We start from the raw sequence: 18,806 nt of genomic DNA, 5'->3' as shown, positions 1-18,806 counted from the left end.
TAACTTCACTCACTGAGCCCCTTGCTCGCGCACTCCAGGCCTCGGCAGATCCAGGAGTCCCATTGGCTGTGGGTCTCGAGGGGTCGAGACGCGATTGGCCTGCGCTTTCAGCGGGAGGGAGGCACGCGGCTGGGGTGCAAGGCCTGAGAGTCCGGCGGGGCCAAGAGGAGGGGTGCGCGCTGTGGCGTCGGGTGTTTTGGTTTGGCTTTTTTTTTTTTTTTTCCGCGAAAGAAGTTTGCTTTGGCCACGCCTCAAGGCAGCCGCCTCCTCCTGCCCTCTCCCCCGCCCCTCCGCGCACACCTCTTGGTGCAGATTGCAAAGCTCCTTCCTTAGAGAGAGCTGCAGATTTTGCAAGAGCCAGGCTCGCCCACCTTGTAGGAGCGCCTTGTGTCCCCTTGAGCCCTCGGTTGCAAAGAGCTGGCCGCCTGATTTGATCACTCCCTCACCCAGACTGTATGGTCTCCTGGGACCCTCTTGAGTTGCACATTTCTGCACCGAGGACTGCAAATCCCCATCGCTCCTAGGACTTGCAGTGTTCTGGAGACTGGAGACTGGAGGCTTGCAAGCTACTTTCGCCCGCCCCTGGGCAGACACCCGCCTGAACCACAGGAGTGTGCCGCTGACTGGCAAGCCAGCTCTTCGCCTCTCTATGAGCCCGTGAGCCTGCGGGCAGGTGCCGGGCGATGGCGCGGCCCGTGAGCGACAGGACCCCGGCCCCCCTGCTGCTGGGCGGCCCGGCCGGGGCCCCCCCTGGCGGGGGAGCGCTGCTTGGGTTGCGGAGCCTTCTGCAGGGGACCAGCAAGCCCAAAGAGCCAACCAGCTGTGAGTTCTAGCCCCCCCCCCCCCAGCTCTTAGGGACTCCAGTGCTGGGAGGGTCCACAGATACCTCTTACGTGCCCAGAGTCCACCCTTCCAACCTTTATCTACCCCAATACTTAGGTGTTTAAGCCCCTAGATCCCTCAGCACCCAGGACCCAAAAATACCGGCTTTCAAGCCCGTCCACCCCGAGGACTCGAGACTCTAGGCCCCAGCCCCCTGTTTCTTGTGGTTCCGAGAGTCTTGGACTCTTGGGGTCGAGGGAGAAGGGAGGGGGGTGTGTCGGATGCTCACACGGTAGTTACACGGGCTTGGGCGGAGCCTCCTGGGGTCACATGGAGTCTAGGGACGAGGAATGTGCCCCAGAAATAGAACCCCTTCCTGACCCTTACGGGGGGGGGAGATCGAGGAGAAAGGGGTACAGTGCGCGGGGGGTAGGGGGCTAATTACAGAAGAATTACAGAGCTGTCATTTTTTCTCTTACCTGCCCAACCCTCCACCTACCTCTCTTTGAACTTCTGTCCCCCTTCTATGTCCCTATCTCTTCTTGGGTCTCTGTCCCCATCTCTCTCTTTGCATCCATGTCCTCCCCTCTTTCTGGCTCTCTGTCCCTCTCTCTGTCTGTCGCCCCGTCTCTTGTCTTTTCTCTCTGGGTCTCTCTCCCTCTCTGAGCCTCTGTCCCCTCCTATCTCTGGGCCCTTGCCCACCCTCTCTGATCTCTCCTCTACTTCTCTTCTGTCCCCTCTTTCTCTTCACCTCGGCGGTGGGGCTCTCTATCCCCTCGTTTCTCCTGTCTTTCTCCACTCGGAGACTCTTCTTCATTTCCATCTCCCTCTTCCTGCCCACCCTGCCCGCTCTTTCCCTGGCCCCGAAGGTCTCCTGAAGGAAAAGGAGCGCAAAGCGGCCCCGCCGGCGGCCACGGTCCCGGGGCCGGGCCTGGAGCCTGCAGGTCCGGCGGATGCCTCAGCTGGGGCGGTGGTGGGCGGCGGGTCCCCGCGGGGACGCCCGGGGGCTGTGCCCGGCCCGGGTCTGTTGGCGCCGCTACTGTGGGAGCGGACGCTGCCGTTCGGCGACGTGGAGTACGTGGACCTGGACGCCTTCCTGCTGGAGCACGGGCTCCCTCCCAGCCCGCCGCCCCCCGGCGGCCCGTCGCCAGCGCCCTCGCCCGTGCGCACGCCCGCACCCTCCCCGGGGCCCGGTTCCTGCGGGTCGGCTTCCCCTCGCTCCTCGCCGGGGCACGCCCCCGCCCGGGCTGCCCTCGGGGCCGCCGGCGGCCACCGCGCAGGTGCGACGTCGGGGACGGGGCGGGGCCCTAGTTGGGCGGGGCTTGGACTCCAGGGGGCGGGGCTGTGCTACACTGGGGGTCGGGAAGGTGGGACTGAGGTTGCACGCCCCATTTCTAGGGTCCCCTATTCGGGGGATGCCGAGAGAGGAGTCCGGATTCTGTGTCCCCTCATAGATCAGGGAATGGGTCTCCTGAACCCTTAGGAGGTGAGGGACTTAGGATCCCAAATTCCAGAAAGTGGAGAGGTTGTGTGTAGACTTTTACGCGGGACGTAAGGACAAAGGGTCTGGACACTCGAGGAGTCCAGACTGGGACCCCGGAACACTGGAGTTATTTATTGGGGAGTGGACTGCGCCCCAGAATCTGGGCCCGGAATCGGCGGAGTTGGAGTAGGACCGGAACTCCTAGGCTCCCTACCATGGAGAGGGAGAGGGTGAGGGACTGGCCGCCCTGGCTCCTGGTTCCCCCCTGTGGAGAAGGGTTCGCGCCCCGGTTCCCAGAATCCTTCAGAAGAGATCTTTCCCATTGGGGAAAGGACCGAGCTTTCTATATTCCTGGGAAAGGAAGGGCTTGGGGTCTGTACCCTAGTGGCAAAGGCTTTGGGTGCCTGAGCAGATCTAGGGAGCCGATTCTCGAGTGTTCCTGGCGAGCAGAGGGGTCTGGATCGTTGGAGGTTGAGAGGTTCGAGCTGAGAGACCCCAGGGAGCAAAAGGAAAAGTGTGATCCCTCGGGCACCAAGGGGTTGCAGGGGGCGGACTTCGGGTCGGGGGTTCCTGGACACACCTGCTCTTGGCTAGACCTCCAGGCACAACCAGGGCCCTCCCTTTCCCAGCCGCACATTCCCGCTCCACGTGAGTCCTTTCCTCCCGCCTGCTTGCTTCGCGCTGCGCGCACGCGCGGTCACGCAGGAGGGGGCGGGGACTGGGGAACGTGAGGGCGCTAGTGGAGGCGGGGTTGGGGGGGGACGGAAGGGGGGCGGGGCGGGAAAGCAGGCGCTGGCACGTGACTCGGCCCTGAACCCGTGTCCTCAGTTGTCCCCGGCTGGCTCGCTCTTAAAGGTACAGACCGCCCTTCTGTTTAAAGCTCCGTCCTGGCACTTTAGAGCAGTTTATCCTGCTCGTCCCTAACTTTGCAGCTATAGCTCTTAAGAAGCTACCTTGAACTTGTCGGTGCATTTAATTTCCTTTCCCTGAACAGCCTGGGATCTAGGCTTTGGTTGGATATTCAGTTAAGAGGGGTTAGCCTATAGGAATCTACTACTGTGACCCTGAAGTTTTAGAAGCAATAGTTCAGGTTCCCGCGTCACTTAGGCCAAGGCATGCATGATTGTGCCTGTTTCTGTGTGTAAAAGTGGAGTTGGTTCCCTGATTTCTATTTTTGGTTTTTCTTTTTTTTTGCTTTTTAGGGCCACACCCATGGCATATTGGAAGTTCCCAGGCTAGGGGTCAAATGGGAGCTGTAGCTCCTGGGCTACACCACAGCCACAGCAACACGGGATCCTTAACCCCCTGAGGGGTCTGGGGATTGAACCCGCATCTTCAAGGGTTCTGGTCGGTTTCATTAACTGTTGAGCCACGAAGACAACGCCGGTTCCCTGATTTATGAGCATCTTCATGGCTTAGGGAAGGTTGATCTCTGGCAGGCTTTTTTGTTGGACCTCACAAGAGCCTTCCTTGTAGTGAATATGCACCCACTCAGTTGGCACATTCTATTTCTCCAAGGCCTGACCTCTCGGGACACACCCAGCCCTGTGGATCCAGACACCGTGGAGGTGCTGATGACCTTTGAACCCGACCCAGCTGATTTAGCCCTGTCAAGCATTCCCGGCCATGAGACCTTTGACCCTCGGAGACATCGCTTCTCAGAGGAGGAACTTAAGCCCCAGCCAATCATGAAGAAGGCACGGAAGATCCAGGTACCAGAGGAACAGAAGGTGAGCTGGGTTGGGTGTGGGACCCAGGCTTGGCAAGGGTGAGCCCAACAGCCAGGGATGGCAACTTCTTTGCAGTCAGACCTGGATTTCTCACTGGGGTTAGGTCTCATGTTCTTCTAACCTACAGCCAAGACCAGTCCTCTTTGGCCATAGGGTGCACAAGGGCAGAGGTTTGGGCTTGAGATTTGTGAAAATGTATTTGTGTAGGACCCAGATGCAGCCAGCCCTGCTTGGACTAAGGACTGTACAGGCTTGGAGCTTCCCCTATCAGGTGGACCAAAAACTGTCAGTGGGGCAGGCTTCAGGGTCTACCAGCGTCAGTTACTAAGGACAGCATCCTTTAGGAGTCCAGTATCGGCCTGTTTCCTCTGAGCAGTCGGCCTGTTTCTTCTGAGCCATCTTCTGCGCAGGCTGGAATTGACCTGGGGGTTTAATCTGTGATTCGGGACATCCTTCAGGGCAATTACATCTGCCTAGGATGAAGACTTTGTCAGCCCTCTAGGCCTAGTTTCCTGGGCCTGAAATGCTCACTGGTCAGAGGCCTCAGGTTCTCAGTAGCAGCCAGGGCCACATTCTCAGTGGCCATATCTCTCTAGCATTCTGCCTTTGCCACTTCTGGGATCTTCTCTTCTCTAACAAGAGGTGCCTGGGCTTGTCTCATAGACTTTGCCATGTTTTTATGTAAGACAACTACTTGAAGCAGTGAGTACTGGCCTATAAACCAAATCTAGACTAGCAGCTTCTCCTGCCACGGGGCCCTGTTGCTAGGGACTGGATTTACCTTAGTGAGCGGGGACTAGGCTTTAATGAAACGGGGTTGGATGGGCATCTTTTGGAGCTCTAGATGGGCCTTGTTATTGAAGGACTGGAGAACTCTCTACAGAATGATGTGGGGAGCTCTCAGGATAGACCCCTTTGCAGCCAGGGACTGTTGGGCAGCTGCCTGGCCTCTCTTCAAAGTCAGAGACTGGCTGTGACGGTTGGGACCACTTAGACCTCACTTTTGTGTGCTGAGGAAGGATGAGGTTGCCGTTGCAACTCGGTCAAAGAGTCCTAGCCCTGGAAGGATTTTTGGGGACACTGGACCCCATCACTAGGAAGCCTAGGCTTTCCTTAGCAACCAGGTTCTGGAAAAGTGATGTATAGGTCAGTGCTTTTTGTTGGGAGAAGCCCGCAGACCCTGAAGGCCTTGTTGCTAGGGAACAAGCACCCTTAGCAAACCAGGAGCTAATTGCAGGCCATTTGTCAAGTGAACAGAGCTTAGGACTGCTTTGCTCCGTGGGCACCTGAAGCTCAGTTGCCTGGGGTGAGAGGCCATCTCATGCCTTAGCTATTGCTAGGGGGCCTCCTGCTCTCCTTTGCGACAAGGCCCTAAAAGACTAGACCCTTGGGTACCATCTCGGGGAGACCTGGTATCCTTTAGGCCCATTGCTGGGTGAGAAGCAGCCCCAGGGGTCTCTTGGATGCGTTCGGGTCTTTGGAGAAACGAGCAAAGCTGTTCTTCATTTCCCCCGCCGGGGCTGGGCCCCCCTCCGGACCTCAGTGCTTTCCCACCCTCCCAGGATGAGAAATATTGGAGCCGGCGGTACAAGAATAACGAGGCAGCCAAGCGGTCTCGCGATGCCCGGAGGCTCAAGGAGAACCAGATATCTGTGCGGGCGGCCTTCCTGGAAAAGGAGAATGCCCTGCTGCGGCAGGAGGTGGTGGCCGTGCGCCAGGAGCTGTCCCACTACCGCGCCGTGCTGTCCCGCTACCAGGCCCAGCACGGAGCCCTGTGAGGCCGCCTCCACCCCCACCAGGTGGAGCTCTCCTCCCTGTTGCTCAGACTTGAGCCCTGACGCCCTCTTCCCTCCCCGCCCTGTGGCCCACGGGCTGGCCAGCTGGGTGCCCCAGGGACGTAATGATGCAGATAAATACATTTATATTTTTAAGAAAAAGCGAGCCTCCCCCCTCCCTCGCGGGGGCGGGGAGGGTCCTCTGTGTGTGCTCCTGGCACGTTGGGGACCCCATCCTCCCACCGCCTCCGTTAACACGATCCTGAATAAATCTTGAGAACCCTAGAGCCAGCTGTCGTGGGGGAGGAGGCAACTCCCTGGCCTCCGTTCAAGGCCAGCAGGTCACACTGGCTGCAGTTCATGGGCAGGTCTGGGCTTCTGTCCATAAAAGGCAGGAGCTGCTGGAAGTGCCGTAAGTCTGAACCATCCCACGGGCTGCCAGATTGAGGAAAGGCCGAGGGCCTGAGAGTGATGAAGCCACTGCCTTTATTGCATAGACCTTTTCAATTGCTTTGACAACTGGGAGCAGGGGACGCACAAGAGACAGAAGACAGGGGACACGAACTTCCCCGCCCCACCCGCGGGGAGAGGAACATTAGTGCAAGTCGGTGCGCCGGCCCCGGGGAACCTGCCCCTCCTCGGCTGATTGGCCAGCTTAGTGGAGGCACCGCAGTGGATAGGGCGAGACCCTCCCGCCCATACATTCTAGGTCGCGTCATTGGACCACTTTTAGGACAGGCTCCGCCCTCAGCCGACCTAGCCTCCTAAGAGCGCGCGAGGAGCTCCGCCCTCGATCAGGCACTACCCTTGGGGCGAGCCTATTTCTTCAGGATCCTCTCCCCCAGGAATTCGGGACACCCTCCCCTATCACCTAGGGGAAGGCGCAATCCTGAGACTGGGCCAGGACCCGTGCGGCCTCCGTCCTGACTGTAGCAGCCACGCCGCACCCCCAACTCAGGCCCCGCCCCTGGCGGACTCCAGGCTTGGTTGGGTTCAGGGCTCCCGCCCAAGGCACCCCGGAGGACCAGTGAGCAGTGTACCAAGGCCCGGATGCATCTGCGCCTGCAATGGCCCATACTCCACCTGCTCCCCGTCCACTGTCAGCACGCCGCGGGGCGTGAGAGGCTCGAGGCGGAAGGCACGAGCCGCGGCATAGCCCAGCTGCGGACAGCCCAGGCTGAAGTGGCTGCCGTGCTCCATGGCCAGAAAAAGGCGCAGCAGTGCTGCCCGCGAGATGCCGCTGCGCACCCAACACAGGTGCACCAAGCCGTCGTCAAAGCGTGCGTGGGGGGCTGCCACCAGGTCAGCCCCTAGGTGACTGGGTGAGATGGCCAACATAAGCACAAAGTCCCCCTCCAATGTCACCCAGTCTGGGGGTAGTGGAGTGCCCAGAGGAGGGAGCAGGTGGTCGGGTGGGCCCCCAGTGGAGATGGCTACTGGGATATCAGGGGTGGGAGGCAGGAGCTCAGAGGATGCTGGCATTTCTGGGGCCCCCTCGGTGATGGGTGAAAGTTGAGCTGCCTTGGGGGAGCCAGGGGGCGAGGGCAGCAGTGGATCTGGGGATAGCGGGGCATCCCCAGCCCCACCCCAGTCACCAGCCAGCTCTGGGCACCCACCATTGAGGGACAGGACAGGTAGGGGTTCAGGTGAGCCAGGAGAGGTTAGGGTAGGCAGGGGCAGGGGCAGGGGCAGGTCAGACACAGAGCGATGCAGGGGTGAGTGGGCCACGGGTGGGGCTGGGGCCGGGGCCAGGGTCAACTCTGACTTGGCACGTGGCAGACCATGGGCAGGAGTGGGTGAGGCAGGTTCCACGGTGGCAGGGAGGTAGGAGAGGCGGCCGCGGTAGGTGTGCAGTGTAGCCAGTCCCAGCACTGTGCCCAGTGTGAAGCGAGCACTGCCCAGGGCTCTGAAGCGCTCGCTCTGGATATCCACGTCTGATATGAAGCCCCATGCCACAGACAGGAAGGAGAAACAGCGGGAGCCGGAGGCCAGCGTCACCGAGAGCAGGTCCAGTGGGCGGCCGCCACCCCGGCAGAGCAGCAAAGAGCAGTTGAGCAGCAGGTCAATGCCCAGGGCCGGCTCAAACCTTCACAGTCAGACATGGACAGACAACAGCGGGAAAGAGTCAAAGGGTCTGGGTGAGACACAGTGCCGGGTGGAGGAGAAACAGAGGATCGGCAGGGCAGCAGACACTGGGGGGAGACATCAGGAGGCTGAGTTCCAGGGCCCGCCCACCCACAGCCTTCTGGCCCGCTCTGGGCAGACTCTTCTTACTGGGCCAGGTTCCCTGTCAGTTCTTTCATTCCCTAGGCATCCACTGAGTGCCTCCTGTGTGCCAGGCACAGTTCTAGGCATTAGAGAGACAGCTGGGAACAAGACAGGTCAAAATGTCGGGGAGGGGTGTGGGGAGCACCCAGCCAGCATGATGGACTGGACTGGACTGGCCGAGGGGAAGATGGGAGGCGGTCCCTGTTGTCCCCGGAGGGCCCCTCCCACCTACCCCCCATGCTGGTTCACAGCTCCTGCCAGTGCGTTGCCAGAGCCACAGGGCAGGATGCCCACTGGGGTCTTCACAGCCTCTTCCCAGTCGGGGCGATCTAGGAGTCCATTCAGCACCTGGAGGGCGGGAGACGGGGCACCTAGGTGTTGGTCCTGGCCTCCGCAGTCCCCCGGGGCTCGGGCTTGAAGCAGGGTGCTCCTGCCCTACCTCGTACAGCAGCCCATCTCCCGAGACTGTGACGATGCCGTCCCACTCGCTCAGGCTCAGCCCCTGGACCAGCTCCCGGGCGTGGTTCTGTCGTTCTAACGTGGGGAACCAGGAAGTTAGGAAGGCTGTCCCACCCCTGGGCCACCACCCCTCCGCAGGGCTGGGGACTCCTAGCCCCCAGCTCCCGCCTCCATCCTCCCACCGCCCTCACCTGTCTGGATGAGGTTGAAGGACAGCCCAGCTTCAGAGATCATGGGCAGCACGTGGTTCTTACACCACTGCCAGGCCAGGCCCCGCCCCCCAAAGGGATTGACCAGTAGGAGCAATCGGGGCGGCCGAGGCAGAAGGTCAGGGGTGATGTCTGCAGAGAGAAGAAAAGGGGTCTAAGGGGTCAGGGACCCAGGCACCCCACCCCGGCAACAGTAACTGTGAACAGCCCCCAGGAGAACTGGGGGAGGGCTGGCATCAGAACCTGCTGGGAGTTAGAGGATTTCTTCTCTCTGGCTTACCTGCTTAGGCCCAGGTATGCAGCCCTGCCCCTTCTCCCAGGTGCTAAGACAAAGGCAGCGCTTGGGTGCCTAATCCCACTGCGCTTTGGATGCACGTTTGGGAGGAGGCAGGAGAGCTGAGGTTTCCACTTTCCTCACCGCCAAACACCTGGGAACCCAGGATCAGGTTCCTCTGCTGTGTGAGGCTCACTCCCTGTCACCAGCTCTTAGGCCCCCAGGCAGCTGGGACCAAGGAAGGCCCACCAGGTGGGGACCCTCAAACCTTTACCTTGTTCCAACTGAGTACCTGACTGGGGGTCCCTGTGTCTCTGATCCCCTACAGATGGATCAGATGCCATCTCTGGGCTCCTGAGATTCCCCAGGGGACCTCAGTGCCTGTCACTGGGTGGTGACCAAGCATGTCTCAGTTGGCTATTCTCACCAGCCCAGGAGCCTCTGACTCATCGTGGTCTGGACCCATGGCAGGGAGCAGGGCACAGAGACAGAAGGCGCAGCAGACAGGAACCCTTTTTCTCTGCCTGTGATTCTGTTCCTTCTGTTCCATCCCTGTCTGTGTGTCGCTCTTGAAATACGAACCCAGAGAGAGACATCACACAGCCAGACACATGGAAAAGTAGAGACAGAGATGCCCACAGAGGGAGATCTGCAGAGACACTAAGGTGGCCTTAGGACAGTAAGGCTGCTCAGTGCCTCACCCCCGTCCCCAGGCAGCGGCAGCCCGCGGAGCAGACACGTGAGGGCAGTGGCCCAGCGCTGGGCCTCAGCACGGTTCTCCTCATAGGTGGCTGCCTCGTCGGCTCGGAAGGTACGTGCAGCTCTGCGCCGGCCCCCGCGCCGGCCCCTCGGGTAGGTATAGATGCAGAAGTAGGCTGCCGAGTCTGAGGGGCTCCGGCTCCGCAGGGTGCAGCAGCCTGAGACCTCGGCCAGCAGGACCAGGCCACCCCGTGGCCGGGCTTCAGGCTTCGGGCGCAGCCGCTGGATGTGCAGGGCTTGTGGTGTGAGAGTGAGGGCAAAGCGTGGGCCTCGGGCTGGGTAGGAACCAAACTCGCCATGCAGGAGTGGGGTGCTGGCGGTCAGGGCAGTGGCGGTGGGGGGGCCATGGCCTTAGCTCTGTCCAGGGTGCTCCTAGGCCTGTGGCCCCAGCTCCAGGTCAGCTCCTGGTCTGGCCTCTGTGGGGAGGAAGGCGAGCAGGAGTCAGAGTCCAGGACCCTCACGGTGGGCAGAGGGAAGCAGGGGCAGGGCCTGTGAGCAGGAGATAGAGGGGTGCTCACAGGCAAGATGGGCGCACCAGAGACAGACCGGCCTGGGCAAGTGTGGGAAGACGCCAAGGCTGCGGGGCAGAGGTCAGCTGGAGGAGAAGGCCAGCACCCTGGAGGGCCCACACTCAGCCATGCAAACTTTCATTCATTTATTCCCCACCAACTATTCAGTACCTCTATTTATCAGTCATGGTGCCAGGCCCAGCAAAGACAGCAGGGAATAAAACAGACAAAACCCCCTGCTTTCGTGGGGTTTATATTCTAATCCAAAGACAGACAAACAAGATAAGAAAATACCTATCATGCTGGATGATGCTAATGGCTTCGGGGAAAAATAATGCAGAGGAGATCAGGAAGGTGGATAGATACAAACAGACGTGTAATGACAGAAAAACACCACACATACACACACACAGTCAACTCCAGATGGAGAAAAGTAACAAGAGACACTCAGACACATGAAGGTCTGAGAGCCAGAAAAACACTGAGAGGAGACAAACAGCTTCAGTGAGACAAAAAACCTAGTCTGATGAGAGTTACTTGGGGAGCAGAGTATGAGTTTAGGGGCCCCAGGAGGCACTCTGAGGGTCAGAGAGACAACAGAGGTAGAGAAAGAGCAGACAGGAGAGGCAGGAGGTAGGGGATGCGGTCGCTGGAGAGACTAAGAAAGGGGTATGACACAGAGGGACTAAGGGGTCAGAGGGAGGGGAGCCACATGCAAGCACCTGCAAGGAACAAGGGCCAAGAGCTGGACCCCAAGCACTGACCTGGGTGTCTAGCCGCCTGCTCTCCAGGGAGAGACTGGGAGCTGGCCCCGAGGTCCCCTCCCCCTGCCCTCTGCCCAGTTTCTGCCTTCTCCTTCCTGCTCACCTTTGTTCCTCACTGCTCCACCCGCCTGTCTCCTATCAGTCCTGCCCCTCAGCTCCCCAGGCTCTGAACTGCCCCAGACACACCCCCATCTGTGGACTCACTCAGGAGTCATCTCTGCCCCCTGCCCTGAGCAGCTCCTCGGGCCCCTTTAAACTTGCGCTGACCTCCGCCCCTTAGGCACAGAGCCCCTAATCTCCCCCAGTCCTGGGCCTGAGTCTCTGTCCCTAGGTCCTCAGATCTCTGGACCAGTCTCCATCCTCTCCAGCCTCTAGATCTCTCAGACCAGGGCCTGGGTCTCCATCCAGAGGTCTCAGAGGTCTGAGTCTCCGTGTCTCCGGTTTCCCTGATCCCGGGCCTTCATCCCCACCCCATTTCCAGAACCCAGTGCCAGACCTGGGTTTTCATTCCTGGATCCCTCAGTCCTGGTTCTGGTTCGTCATCACCATCCCACACCCCTGGTCCCGGGCCTGCGTATCCGTCCCTCTTAGTCTCTGTCTCCTGACTCGAATCCCTTCCCAGATCCCCCGACCCTCCTCTCAAGCCGCCGGGTCCTCCTCGCCGCGGCCCCTCGAGTCAGCACCAACCGCCCCCATCAGACCCAGGGGTGGGGGGAGGGTGTGCATCCGCTCAGCCAATGGCCGCACCGCCGGCCTGAGTCGCACCAATGAGAGCGTGCGAGGGCGGAGCCAGCCGAATCGCGAGCTTGGTGCAGGAGTCCGCTGCTAGAGAGCCAGAGACCTGGGCGGAGTATCGCACTTCGCGAGATCAGCCGCCATCGTAGGTGAGGGCACACGCGCAGCAGAGGTGGTTTCATGGTCCCAGAGCCAGCTCCTCTGTCGCCATCTTTACTGAGGGCAAGTGAGCCTGACCCATCATTTGAGTTCATAGGAAAAAAAAGGATATGGTGGAGGAAGTCTTGAACTGCAGATAAAGAATGACCCTAACACAGGCTAACGAAGACTCAGAGATATGCAAAAACAGTTAATAAAAGAGATCCAGAGAAGCAGAGTCTGAGGCAATAAGAGACCTGGAAAGGGAGTGTCCTCTCTTTTTCAGAGCTACGGGTGTCAGAGAGACAGATATAGAAGAACAGCAGAGATATAAACAAGGAGAGAAAGAGACAGTAGAATTAAGAACGTGCAAGGTAAGGACTCAAGAAAACCCAGAAAACAACGGACAGAGACAGATGGGGACAAACACTTTTGGAACGAAAACCAGGGAAGAGAGGTTTATTAATCACAAAGTATTATTTACTTTGGGCCCAAACCATACGGGAGGCAGCACGACATAAATATTTGCCCAGTGAATGACCCAGTTACATGGCAAGACAGAGGTGCAGGAGAGAAAGTATCTGATCAGGGGTGAGGGAGGGAGAGAATGTTGGAGGCACAGAGGCTGAGGAGAACTGAGACTAACTAAGAGCCAGAAAGCAAAGATGTTGACATAGAGAGGCAAAGACATGGTGAGACTGAAAGAAACCAAGGCAAGAATAGCATCAGGTGACCTAGGAGACAATTGAAGGAAGAAAGACACAGGCTGAAGGAGACAGCGACTGAGCTTGCTAGAAAGAGATAAACAGAGGAAGAAGTTCATTTATTGCCAAACAATGTACCTAGTGTTCAATCCAGAGCAGCACCAGCACCAGACAATATGTACCAAAGAGTGACCCAGAGAGAGATGGGGAAGAGAAACCCAGTAAGATGGAGAGACAGGGAAACAGTGTGTGAGCTTAGGGCTCCAGGGGAAACAAAGACAGATGCATTGATCGAAGAGGCTGGGACTCAGAGACCAGGGAACAGGGACAAGGATGGGGAGAAGAAAACTGTCCCAAGGTATGGTTATCTTGACTTGCAGATAGACCCTTACCTGATCGTGCTCCTCTTCTGCTTTAAGGAATCCATTCGTCTGCAGGCCCCCTGCTGTGTTACAACATCAACGTGGCCCCGGCTGGGAGGCCATGGGAGGGTGGTATGGGCAAGGAGTCAGGCATCATGGTCCAGGCTTGGCCTGTGGCTCTGGGGAGGAGAGATGAATAAGTAGGAGTATTAAGGGCAGAGAAGAGGAGGCCAAGCCCCAAGTGCTGGGGGCCCAAGGGGCAGGGCTTCCCAGAAGAGGAAGACAAGAATGGACAAGTCAGCTTCCTCATTGCCCCAACCAGTCCATCTGGTCCTCTCCACCTCCCCAGTGAGAGCCAACAGGATTAGAGGCTAATTGTTAACTCAGCGCTTAGAAGTACAAAGCATTGTCCCAAGCATTTAAACTAACTTATATAATGCTAGAAAACACTCCATGTGCCAGGCCTATTATCATCCCCTTCTTGCAAATAAGGAAAGTAATACACAAAAAAAGGTTTTGCCCAAGGTCTTATGCTTAGTAAGGAACTGAATTTGTCTCTGCTTCTCCCTAGACCTCCATCTTCCCTCTCTTTCTAACATCCTCCCACCTCCCGTCATTATTTCCCCCACCCTCCGTCTCTGTCCACTCCCCTCTGGGTCTCCATTCCTTCCCTCCTCTGAATCTCGGTCTCCCTCTCTCTAATTCTCTCCACTTTTCTTTTTCAGGAATTTTTTTCTCTCCACCGCGTCGCCCCAGCCCGCAGCCTCAGCTTGCCTCCTCTGCGCTCCAGTACCGTGCACATCCCTCATACCGAACCCGCTGGGCCACTTGAAACTCTCTGGCTGGGAGAAGCAGCCTCCGGGTGGCAGAGGCTGAGGAGGGGTTAAGGAAGGGCCATCTGGGAGAAGAGGGTGAAGCTGAACCTAAAAGGTGGAAACACCGGATGCCACAGACAGGACTGCAGCAAGAAGATCTCGGGTTAGACCTCAAGCAAGACTTCTCAAGCTGCGGCCGCGCCTGGCAAGCGCGGCACGAGACAAGGCAGAGGTGAACCCGATAAGGAAACGCTCAAAGATTGGGGTCAGACGGTTCCCTACGTCCGGACTGGTCCCGCCAGCCCCGCCTCCTCACCTCCAAGACTCGGGCCGCTGGGTCCTCCGGGAGCCACCGAGAGGCCGTCGGCGTCGGGCCAGAGCGTCAACGCACGACGCGTCTTCCTACTTCTGCGCGACATCTCCCTCGTTCCCAGCGCCCTTTCTTCCGGAAGACTATCGAGAACAGAGACTGGATATGGCCAGAGAGGCCCCGACGTACAGACCCTTCCCTCCTAGGGACCAGGGAACCGACACCCAATTCCGGAGGCGTCTATCTAGCCGGTCCTCCGATCACCATAGAGAGGGCGGGCGTCGCGGTAGAGTGCCGCGTCGCGTCCATGTGACGTCACGTACGAGCCCTTCACTGACGGCTTTCCCCGCCCACCCTAGCTCCCTGTCTCTCTTTCCGGACCTGGCTAAGGAGGAGGCGCCATCATGGTGAGCGCGCTTTGCGGAGTTTGGGCATTGATCATCCGTTGCCATCCGCTGCGGTCTGGGACCGAGGATGTTCCAGAGGGAGGCAGGGGTCCCAGGGTGTCCAAAGGAAGCGACTCCCGGGCTGGGGAGCTATTTTGGGGGCTTGAAGAGCAGAAATGGGAGTCGTCAATTTCTCGTCCTCCCGTATTCTTTTATGGTTCCCATTGAGTACATGACCAACTTGAGGGGTAAGGGAGTTAAATATGACCGGTAACGTAATGACAATAAAGAGCGGAGTCAGAATTCGGACCCAGGCGCTGATCCCACAGCCACTCTTGCCTGTGCTGCCCTTGGACCTGTCACTCCCCGGCCTGGAAAGCTGGGTTCTGGGGGAGTTGCTGAGCGTCTGGTGCCTGGGTGTGGGGACCAGGCAGGCTTCGATTCGAATCTCAATTCACTGCCCAACGTATCATTTCTGTGCGGGGAAAGCATCTTGACTTTATCATTGGGGGCCCAGTAATTATGTCTCACAGATGTGAGTTTGGGAAGAAATAAGTCCCGGGAAGTGTGCTTGTTGTAGGCTTTTGCGTATATTAAGTGCTGGAGGTATCAGTGGTCAAATACCTCTTTCCAGTTAATAGCATAGTAAACAAAAAAAAACCTCTTTAGGCAAGTAGGCAGGGGCTGTAGTGGAAATCGTAGGCTGCTTTCAGTTTTTTTTTAGCGCTAAAGTGGGAAACTAACTTCATAAAAGATTGTTGGATTCAAGGAGATAGTATAAGAAAAGTCCTAGAAGTAGTTTTGTACGGATTACTGAAAAAAAAAGTTCATTGATACCGTAATACCTTTTTAAGTCTGCCTTTGGTTTAAGTGATTTTGGTTCTGCTTTTTCGGAGTGAGTTTGGGGTGCTTAAATAATACATCCCTGAAAACACAGTTTAGTTCTTTGGAACTAAAAATTTGAGTCAGTGTGGCTCCTTTGTTGAGGTCTTTCAGGGTGTGTGCTGTGTGTCATGTGCTGAAGGCTTATGTTGAATTAGTTTTTTTCTACAAAGGGGTCATTGGGTAGGGGGTTAAGTGGTTTTTCCCAGAGCTCTCCGAGTGTCAGATTGGAGTTCGTTGTCTCCAGAGACTGCATTAGCTCTTGCTCAGAGGTAAGGGCTCATTGAGAATGTTTGTGAGGTGAGGATCGAGTCAGGGCTGGGTTCATGGTCTTCCCTTCACCCCTGCAGGGAGTTGACATCCGCCACAACAAGGACCGAAAGGTTCGACGCAAGGAGCCCAAGAGCCAGGACATCTACCTGAGGCTGCTGGTCAAGGTGAGGTTGGGCCTGAGACCCTTAGACAAGGCCACCCCCGAACTACAGGTTCCAGAGCCTCTGTGGCAGTATTGGTCCAAGCTCGAATCACTGGTTCTTTCTCCAAGCTTTTGGGGAGTCCAGAGTTTTTCATCCTCTGACCTTGGATGGGGAGGGAGGTTTTCTGGGTCTCCAGCCAGGAGAGATCTGGGCCAGCTCGCTCCCTTGGGCTCAGCAGGATGGGGGAAGCCCTCAGTCATTTGCCCCTTTGTTAGAAAGCCATGGGGGAGTCGGCTGCCCTGGGGCCTCATTCTTCCTTTTTCCTTCTCCAGCTGTACAGGTTTCTGGCCAGACGAACCAACTCCACCTTCAATCAAGTTGTGCTGAAGAGGTTGTTCATGAGTCGCACCAACCGGCCACCCCTGTCGCTTTCCCGGATGGTGAGGGACTGATGCTGGGAGCATCCTCAACCTGGGGGGCAGCTGGATGGTGTCTGCTGGACTTCAGGGGGAAGGGCGGGCTTGCAGCTCTGGTGGTGGGCACAGAGCTCTAAACCTCTGGTTGTAGCTGAACAGCAGGGGCTTTGGACTGGCTTGGTCTCATTTTCTTTCTCATTGGTTGGTGCTGGGTGCTGGTTACAGCGACCTTAGGAGGCCTTCCTGAGGCCAAGTCATAGAGCAAGCCCCGTATGTCAAGAGCTCTCTGTAGGTGACATCTCTTGAACGGGTCTGGTTTTTGTTTTTGGGTTTTTGGGGCCGCACCTGCAGCATAAGGAGGTTCCCAGGCTAGGGGTCGAATCAGAGCTGTAGCTGCCAGCCTCCCCACAGGTCATGTCAACGCCAGATCCTTAACCTGCTGATCGAGGCCCTGGATCGAACCCAAAATCTCATGGTTCCTAGTCGGATTCGTTTCCGCTGCACCATGATGGAAATTCCTGTCTTTGCATTTCCTTTGGAGATGTTCTTCTCAGGCTGAACCTGAGATTAGGATTGTGCTGGTTTGAGAGCTGTGGTGTGGGTGGGCATGACTGTTGGTTCTTGGGGTGCTTGAAGCAGTGGGGTTGGATTTAACCGTCAGAAGGGACGTGCTGAATGTGCGTAACACCCCCGCCTCCAGATCCGGAAGATGAAGCTTCCTGGCCGGGAAGGCAAGACCGCTGTGGTCGTAGGGACTATAACCGATGACGTGCGTGTCCAGGAGGTGCCCAAATTGAAGGTGCGTGGGGATGGGGCACAGCGCGGTGCAAGGGTCAAGGTGAGGTCCCACAGATGCACCTCAAGTCCTTGTCCTACTGTCATGCTATCTGGCTCATCCTCAGTCTTCCTTCTCTGGACAAGGCCTGGATTGAAGGGGGGGCGTCCTGAGCATTGCTGGTGGCATCCCTGGGCAAACCCCTTTTGGGGCCTTGCTGACAATGCTGGCTCTTGATCCAGCCAGGGTTCAGATCTAGATGTGTCTGCCACTTTATCATCTTTGGACAGCCCTGGATCTCTTTTGTGCCTCAGTTTCCTTCTTTTTTGCTTTTTAGGGCCGCACCCATGGCATATGGAGGTTCCCAGGGGTCCAATGGGAGCTACAGCTGCCGGCCTACACCACAGTCGCAGCAACGCCAGACCCTCAACCCAGTGAGTGAGGCCAGGAATCAAACCCGCATCCTCATGGATAGTGGTTGGGTTCAGTATCACTAAACCACAAGTGTTAAAAAAGGAACCACAATTTCCTTCTGTAACAGTTTAGGGTTATGGTGTTAAAGCCATTTCTAGACGCAAAAATAGAAGAATGGCTGTTGTCAACTCAGAAAGCTCTCTCTGAGTAGTTGGCGTTGGCTCTCGGGCTGAGCAAGCAGCCGAGACTCTTGTCCTGGGTCTGGGCAGTTGGTAGTCCGTCCCAGCAGGCCCTGTCACTGTCCAGGGGGCTCTGACCACACCTGTCCTGTGTCCTCCAGGTGTGCGCTCTGCGCGTGAGCAGCCGTGCCCGGAGCCGCATTCTCAAGGCCGGGGGCAAAATCCTCACCTTCGACCAGTTGGCCCTGGACTCCCCCAAAGGCTGTGGCACTGTCCTCCTCTCTGGTGAGTGGTGCTGAGTGGCTGGCAGGGGGCCCGGGGGTGGGAGTGGTCCGATGGGAGCTGTGTGACTGCTGGCAGCCTTTACTTTCCCTGGCCTGGGAGGTCAGGGACACCCTCACCCCAGATCAGCCTGAGCCACCCCTTGCTTCCCTTCCCCAGGGCCTCGCAAGGGCCGCGAGGTGTACAGGCATTTCGGCAAGGCCCCAGGGACCCCGCACAGCCACACCAAGTGAGTATACCTAGTCCTGCCTCTCTCCTGGACCCCACGCTGCAGCTCTAGGCTTTGCCATGCTTCCAGCTGCTTTTCCTCCCACTAGTCCAGCCTCAGGCCGTTCTGGAGTCCCCCACCCCATTTTACCCGCTTTTTCTTCAAGACTTGGCTTGAAGCTGTAAACCTAGCCTGCTCCTGGGCTTTGAGCTCCCTCCGCAGGCAGCATCACAGATGCACAGGTTCTTTTAGGTTCAGGTGGGGCCTGTGTTTTGTCCAGCTCTGGGGCACCCAGGTTGATGCCTAGTGAGGGAGCTTCGGCAGCCCCTCCTGGCATCTTGGCTTTCGGCACTGCCGGTTGGTCTTTCTTGGGTTGAATGGGGCCTCCTGGTGTCCCTGTGCTGCTCTGATAGAACAAGCATCACTGTTCTAAGCCACCAGCTCGCAGACCAGCCCCACCATCCCTGATGTGGGCCGGCTCTCACCCTACCTTCTCTCCCTGCAGACCCTATGTTCGCTCCAAGGGCCGGAAGTTCGAGCGCGCCAGAGGCCGACGTGCCAGCCGCGGCTACAAAAACTAACCCCAGAGCCTGCCTTGTTATTAAAAAGATTTTGAATGCTGGTGGTCCTTCGTGTGGTTTTTGGCAACATGGGTGGGGGAGGCTCTGAGCCTTGGGTGGGAAGCCTTTGTCTGGGGGGGTGGATGCCACGCCCCTTTCTGCAGTCCTGCAT

The 18,806-nt window shown here is 57.7% G+C and overlaps 3 protein-coding genes across 4 annotated transcripts; 2 read left to right on the top strand and 1 right to left on the bottom strand.

Moving 5' to 3' along the window:
• On the top strand, positions 8-6,097 carry DBP (D-box binding PAR bZIP transcription factor). Of its 2 annotated transcripts, XM_003127286.6 has the most exons (4): positions 8-822; positions 1,692-2,102; positions 3,824-4,035; positions 5,598-6,097. In XM_003127286.6, exons 1-4 carry the CDS (start codon positions 684-686, stop codon positions 5,811-5,813), a joined length of 978 nt encoding a protein of 325 aa, XP_003127334.2. In that variant the 5' UTR covers positions 8-683; the 3' UTR covers positions 5,814-6,097. The 2 variants fall into 2 exon arrangements, with proteins under 2 accessions (XP_003127334.2, XP_013854054.1); XM_013998600.2 differs by lacking the exon at positions 8-822 and having other exon boundaries at positions 829-2,102.
• On the bottom strand, positions 6,273-10,141 carry SPHK2 (sphingosine kinase 2). Its single transcript, XM_021094684.1, is given in 6 exon segments — positions 6,273-7,896; positions 8,311-8,426; positions 8,518-8,612; positions 8,729-8,878; positions 9,722-10,106; positions 10,109-10,141. Coding segments are annotated over 6 exon segments (1,857 nt in total). The 5' UTR covers positions 10,127-10,141; the 3' UTR covers positions 6,273-6,803.
• RPL18 (ribosomal protein L18) lies at positions 14,371-18,699 on the top strand. Its single transcript, XM_021094700.1, has 7 exons — positions 14,371-14,523; positions 15,735-15,821; positions 16,133-16,240; positions 16,917-17,015; positions 17,746-17,869; positions 18,026-18,095; positions 18,580-18,699. Exons 1-7 carry the CDS (start codon positions 14,521-14,523, stop codon positions 18,653-18,655), a joined length of 567 nt encoding a protein of 188 aa, XP_020950359.1. The 5' UTR covers positions 14,371-14,520; the 3' UTR covers positions 18,656-18,699.

Source organism: Sus scrofa, chromosome 6, assembly GCF_000003025.6.
Source record: "Sus scrofa isolate TJ Tabasco breed Duroc chromosome 6, Sscrofa11.1, whole genome shotgun sequence".
NCBI classification, from domain to species: Eukaryota; Metazoa; Chordata; class Mammalia; order Artiodactyla; family Suidae; genus Sus; species Sus scrofa.
This window is presented reverse-complemented; position numbering and strand designations above follow the sequence as displayed.

What these genes read in the sequence shown, in the direction of transcription:
- DBP (XM_013998600.2), top strand. Translation starts at nt 1,349, where the DNA reads ATGTCCCTATCTCTTCTTGGGTCTCTGTCCCCATCTCTCTCTTTGCAT. An exon ending in CGCCGGCGGCCACCGCGCAG is followed by an intron (nt 2,103 to 3,823) that starts GTGCGACGTCGG and finishes TATTTCTCCAAG; the next exon opens with GCCTGACCTCTCGGGACACA. An exon ending in AGGTACCAGAGGAACAGAAG is followed by an intron (nt 4,036 to 5,597) that starts GTGAGCTGGGTT and finishes CCACCCTCCCAG; the next exon opens with GATGAGAAATATTGGAGCCG.
- RPL18 (XM_021094700.1), top strand. An exon ending in ACCTGAGGCTGCTGGTCAAG is followed by an intron (nt 15,822 to 16,132) that starts GTGAGGTTGGGC and finishes TTCCTTCTCCAG; the next exon opens with CTGTACAGGTTTCTGGCCAG. An exon ending in CCCTGTCGCTTTCCCGGATG is followed by an intron (nt 16,241 to 16,916) that starts GTGAGGGACTGA and finishes CCCCGCCTCCAG; the next exon opens with ATCCGGAAGATGAAGCTTCC.